The sequence below is a fragment of the Rhinopithecus roxellana genome, chromosome 12 (genome assembly GCF_007565055.1).
Source record: "Rhinopithecus roxellana isolate Shanxi Qingling chromosome 12, ASM756505v1, whole genome shotgun sequence".
Classification (NCBI taxonomy): domain Eukaryota; kingdom Metazoa; phylum Chordata; class Mammalia; order Primates; family Cercopithecidae; genus Rhinopithecus; species Rhinopithecus roxellana.
In genome coordinates this window covers 122,408,523-122,414,750 of record NC_044560.1, presented here as the reverse complement: position 1 = coordinate 122,414,750, position 6,228 = coordinate 122,408,523, and the positions used below count along the sequence as shown (strand labels likewise).

Here is a 6,228-nt window from a genome sequence, read left to right as displayed (position 1 = left end):
GCCATCCTCTTAGGCCCTGCCCAGACTCCAAATCTGGCTGGTTTAATACTCCCAGCGCTTTTCGTCCACTCCTGGCTATCATTTGCTGAGTGACTACTACATGTGGGGGTACTGTGATTAGACCCTTTAAAGCTATTAGCCATCTTGTTTAATCTTAACAATGCTACTAGTGAGATCGGTGTTAGTCTATTTCTTAGAAAAATAAGCCAAGGGGCCAGGCGCGGTGGCTCACGCCTGTAATCCCAGCACTTTGGAAGGCCTAGGCTGGTGGATCACGAGGTCAAGAGTTCAAGACCAGCCTGGCCAAGATGGTGAAACCCCGTCTCTACTAAAAAATACAAAAAGGGTCTCTTGCTGCAGCAACGCGAGTGGGAGCACCGGGATCCCGGGCTCGGAACCCGACTACACGGATTGTATTAAGAAAATGGCAGACAAACCAGACATGGGGGAAATCGCCAGCTTCGATAAGGCCAAGCTGAAGAAAACGGAGACGCAGGAGAAGAACACCCTGCCTACCAAAGAGACCATTGAGCAGGAGAAGCGGAGTGAAATTTCCTAAAATCCTGGAGGATTTCCTACCCCCGTCATCTTCGAGACCCCAGTCGTGATGTGGAGGAAGAGCCACCTGCAAGATGGACACGAGCCACAAGCTGCACTGTGAACCTGGGCACTCCGCGCCGATGCCACCGGCCTGTGGGTCTCTGAAGGGACCCCCCCCCCAATCGGACTGCCAAATTCTCCGGTTTGCCCTGGAATATTATAGAAAATTATTTGTATGAATAATGAAAATAAAACACACTTCGTGGCAAAAAAAAAATTCCAAAAAGTAGCCGGGCGTGGTGGCGGGCGCCTATAATCCCAGCTACTCGGTGAGGCAAGAGAATATTTGAACCCGGGAGGCAGAGGTTGCAGTGAGCCGAGAGCTAGCCACTGGACTCCAACCTGGGCAACAGAGCAAGACTCTGTCTCAAAAATAAATAAATAAATAAATAAATAGGCCAAAGTTCCAGCCTGGCCAACATGGTGAAACCCTGTCTCTACTAAAAATACGAAAATTAGCCAGGCGTGGTGGCAGGCGCCTGTAATCCCAGCTACTCAGGAGGCTAAGGCAGGAGAAGCACTTGAACCTGGGAGGCAGAGGTTGCAGGGAGCCGAGATCTCGCCACTGCACTCCAGCCTGGGCAACAGAGCAAGACTCTGTCTCAAAAAAAAAAAAAAAAAAAAAAACAGGTCAGGGAGGTGTGACTTGTTCAGAAAGTTGCAAGACAAGTCAGTTATGGAAAGCAGTGTGCCTCATTTCCTGCAACTGACTGACTGAAAAATAACTGGCAGGCTAAAAAGCTGCACTTCCTCATACCTGGAACATCATCCATTCCTTTTCACCATGGCCCAGTCTACGCTGATCAGAATAGGGGTTTTTATTTCCTTTTAGGTTCCAGCATATTGGGAAAGATTCCTGGAGAGGATTCTTATTCCAATCTGTTATGGCTCTAAGGGGTTGAAATCTTTGGGGCTAGAGAGCTGGACATGAAAATGCCAATTCCTATGGCAAACACGTGGGCTCTTCCGTTATTAGCTAGGTGACGTGAGCCAGGTCTCGTAACCAGGATTGTAATCGAGTAGCTGGGATTAAGGTTAAGTGTGAAATGAGGACATATTAGTAGCCACCTCTTAAGGACATTTTGAGAATTACAGGTAATTAGCACTGTGTCGGATTCATGCTAAGCACTCATTGAATGGCTTACCCCAAGTCTGATGACATCGTAAATGGACGGTGTGGGGAGGGGAGATCTCTGCAAACTCCTTGCAGCCAAGGTTAAGGCCTGAGAAAAACTTTACAATTGCTAGTGTGACCGATTCATCCATTAAATTAACATTCACTGAGTAACTATGAGATACAAGACTTTGTACTAGGTTCTGGGGACAAAAGACATGGACTCTACCTTTGAGGAACTCAGATAAATATATTTTGAAATATATTTTAGGCTGGGCGTGGTGGCAGTCGCCTGTAATCCCAGCACTTTGGAAGGCCGAGGCAGGCGGATCACTTAAGGTCAGGAGTTCAAGACCAGCTTAGCCAACACAGTGAAACCCCATCTCTACTAAAAATACAAAAATTAGCCGGGAGTGGTGGCAGGTGCCTGTAATCCCAGCTACTGGGGAGGCTGAGGCAAGAGAACCCCTTGAACCCAGGAGTTGGCGGTTGCAGTGAGCTGAGATTGTACTACTACACTCCAGCCTGGGTGACAGTAAGACTCCATCTCAAAAAAAAAAAATAGCTGGGTGCAATGGCTCACGCCTGTAATCCCAACACTTTGGGAGGCCAAGGCAGGTGGATCACAAGGTCAGGAGATGAGACCATCCAAGCCAACATGGTAAAAACCCATCTGTACTAAAAATTCAAAAATTAGCTGGATGTGGTGGCAGGGGCCTGTAGTCCCAGCTACTCAGGAGGCTGCGGCAGGAGAATCACTTGAACCCAGGAGGTGGAGGTTGCAGTGAGCTGAGATCGCACCTCTGCACTCCAGCCTGGGTGACAGAGTGAGACTCTGTCTCAAAAATAAATAATAAATAAATAAAAATAAGGCCAGGCCCAGTGGCTCACACCTGTAATCCCAGCAGTTTGGGAGGCCGAGGCAGGCGTGAATCACCTGAGGCCAGGAGTTTGAGACCAAAATCAAACTTCAGTTTCACAATTGTCTTTCCTGACACCTGGCTTTTCAAATACTTCAGAAGGGCCCCTGCAGTGTCCAGAAAAGAGAGGTAAACAGGATTATTTGAAACATTTAGGTACATGGGACTATGTTCAATCTTCTTTAGGTTATATTTTGGTGAATAATACATATTCCGAAATTGTAGGGAATTTCTAAAATTCTAATGTCTGAGTATATGCTCTCAATCATAATTAAGGTTGTTAAGTGTTTGTAAACCACAGAGATAATCAAACTTCTTTGTCCATTGTGCTTCTAAGTGTAACTACCCTGAACATTTTGTTATGCACAGACAATTGTTGTTTTGTTTTAATCCTTTTCAAAACATGGTCTATAATAAGCTATAGAACTTTGACAGGTGCTCTCAAATACAGGTTTCTGATAACTTTGGAGATTGTGACATTGGAATAAAGGAAAAACATACAAGATTCATGAAGAGCTAAAATGTTCATAAATATTAAGTAAAACAAGAGTTCAACGAAGGCACTCAAGAAACTGAAGCAAACTTTTTAACTTTTGCTTGGAATATTGCTGAGCCTTGTTTTGTTTCTCAGAGTCAAGGAAACTTATTTTGAACTATCTATGGCCTTTCATAAACTGAGTAAGATACACTCTTGTGACCAAAATCTAGAGCATGTTTTTTGTTTCTCTCTGCCTTGTTCCTCTAGAATTTGGAAAATATCTGTGAGTATTCTTTTTTGTTTGTTTTTTGAGATGAAGTCTCATTCTTGTCCCCCAGGCACAAGTGCAATGTCACGATCTCGGCTCACTGTAACCTCTGCCTCCCAGGTTCAAGCGATTCTCCTGCCTCAGCCTCCCGAGTAGCTGGGATTACAGGCACCTGCCACCATGCCTGGCTAATTTTTATATTTTTAGTAGAGACGGGGTTTCACCATGTTGGCCAGGCTGGTCTCGAACTCTTGACCTCAGGTGATCCGCCCACCTCGGCCTCCCAAAGTGCTGGAATTACAGGTGTGAGCCACCGCACCCGGCCTCTGTGAGTATTTTTAACTTGTGGTAATATAGTTGTTTGCATCAGTGCAGTAAGAATCCATTTTCTTTTGCAACAGGATGCAATTGGAGAAACTGGTTGTTTTACCAAGGCTTTGACTGCAAGGGTATGCTTCCTTTTAAGCAGTCAAGCTCAAGTTGCAGAGCCAAAAAAATCTCCCTGGGGAAAAAAACTGGCTTCATACCCTTGCCTACACAGTCCCTGAACAGGATTCCTGACCTGTGGTCAGTAAAGAATGTCACTTTTTTTTTTTTTGAGACGGAGTCTCGCTCTGTTACCCAGACTGGAGTGCAGTGACATGATCTTGGCTCACTGCAACCTCCATCTCCCAGGTTCAAGCTATTCTCCTGCCTCAGCCTCCTGAGTAGCTGGGACTACAGGCATGTGGCACCACACCTGGCTAATTTTTTTTTGTATTTTTAGTAGAGATGGGGTTTCACCATGTCAGCCAGGGATGGTCTCAATCTCCTGACCTTGTGATCCGCCCGCCTCGGCCTCCCAAAGTGCTGGGATTACAGGTGTGAGCCACTGCACCCGGCCAAGAATGTCACTTTCTAACTGGCCCAGGAGTTCCAAGTTTATCTTGGGACCTTAAGAGAAGAGGATCACCCAACTCACAGGTATTTGAGGATAAAAACCCTTGGCTGGGCTGGGCTTTAAAAGGTCTTCTCTAAGAAAAGTTGTGAAACAGAGTTGCATCAAAGCCAATCTAAAAGGCCTATGTAGAAATAGTTATTCTTGCTGCACTTTATGCAACTAATTATGCCAAGTATAAGACTAAAGTTTATTTTGCAAACAACTCAGTCCTATCATGATTTTCAACAAAAATGAGAACTGGTAACAAAAGAAAATTTGAAAAAAAATAAAAATGAGGACTGCTAAGAAAGAAATTATGTTTCAAAATGTATACATATGTCATTAAATTATTTTTATATGTTTGTTTTTTGAGACTTGAGATGGAGTCTCGCTCTGTTGCCAGGCTAGAGTGCAGTGGCGCGATCTCGGCTTACTGCAACCTCTGCCTCCAGGGTTCAAGCAATCCTCCTGCCTCAGCCTCCTGAGTAGCTGGGACTACAGGTGTGCACCACCACAGCTAATTTTTGTATTTTTAGTAGGGACGGGGTTTCACCATGTTGGCCAGGATGGTCTGGATAACTTGACCTCATGATCCACCCACCTTGGCCTCCCAAAGTGCTGGGATTACAGGCATGAGCCACCATGCCCAGCTTCATTTGTCATTAAATTCTAAACTCATTAGTTGTTTTTAAGTCTTTGCCTACATTTTAGACTAACCCTGCTTGTTCCTGTGAACCAACCAGCAATCTCCAGCTACAACTCAGAAAGAACAAAAGGGATGAGTAATGTAGAAATCTGGATCAATATTCTAGTTCTGAGCAATTATACATCAAATCCCACCAGGCAATGAGAATAAATAGGGCACCCATCACCTGGAGGTGTCCTTTTTGGAAAGCAAGACCAAGGGAGCTAACCAAAGACAAGCACCATGCACCCAAATCCTAGCAGGCATAACTATAGCCACCAGTTATCTGGGTGTGTCACAAGACATCCTTTTCTCTCCCTTGTTTCAGGAGGACTCAATTCCACAGGTTCACTTTAGCATTTGGCTCACGATAAAGAGTCCGTAGGCCGGGCGCGGTGGCTCAAGCCTGTAATCCCAGCACTTTGGGAGGCCGAGACGGGCGGATCACAAGGTCAGGAGATTGAGACCATCCTGGCTAACACAGTGAAACCCCGTCTTTACTAAAAAATACAAAAAACTAGCCGGGTGAGTTGGCGGGCGCCTATAGTCCCAGCTACCCGGGAGCCTGAGGCAGGAAAATGGCGTAAACCCGGGAGGCGGAGGTTGCAGTGAGCTGAGATCCGGCCACTGCACTCCAGCCTGGGCGACAGAGCGAGACTCCGTCTCAAAAAAAAAAAAAAAAAAAAAAAAAAGGAGTCCGTGCAACTCCCTCCAAGACACATTTTTGTCTCAAACTCAATTCCAAGCTTCAGGTCAAAGCCCTAGGAAAGAAGACTGGATCTGAGGGATCCAGAGGAAGATGACAATGGAAGTTAAAAGTCACGGCACAGATGAGTGTGGCTGACTCCTGCTGATTAAGCCAAGCTTCCTGTTTCATGAATAAAAGTCAATAAAAGTCATGCTAGTATCCACGGCATAAAGGAAGTCTAGGGAATTCAAGGCTACTGACAGCAGGGGAGATAAAGCTTATGTTGGTAGAGTGAATAATTCCCACCCCCAGCCCCCCTAGTTAACATGGGTGAAAGCCTCTTTAACACCCATAGGTGGCATGCTGTTGCAGTCACCAGAACTCAGGGACACAAGGATGGTGGAAAGAAAAAGGAATGCCTCACTTTCCCTCCCTTACATACCCCAGGTATTTGCTAGGAAGAGAAAGGAGCCAGGGCTGCCTGCTTCCCTCTCTCTAGATGAGTAGCCATTCACCTTCAGTTTGTACTTCTTTTGAGTGCATCTTGAACTCCTGG

The 6,228-nt window shown here is 45.7% G+C and overlaps 1 protein-coding gene across 1 annotated transcript; it reads left to right on the top strand.

Moving 5' to 3' along the window:
* The first annotated feature begins 349 nt into the window (after positions 1–349).
* On the top strand, positions 350–817 carry LOC115900779 (thymosin beta-10). Its single transcript, XM_030942547.1, has one exon. The coding sequence runs from the start codon at positions 425–427 to the stop codon at positions 557–559; it is 135 nt and encodes a 44-aa protein (XP_030798407.1). The 5' UTR covers positions 350–424; the 3' UTR covers positions 560–817.
* Positions 818–6,228: the final 5,411 nt, after the last annotated feature.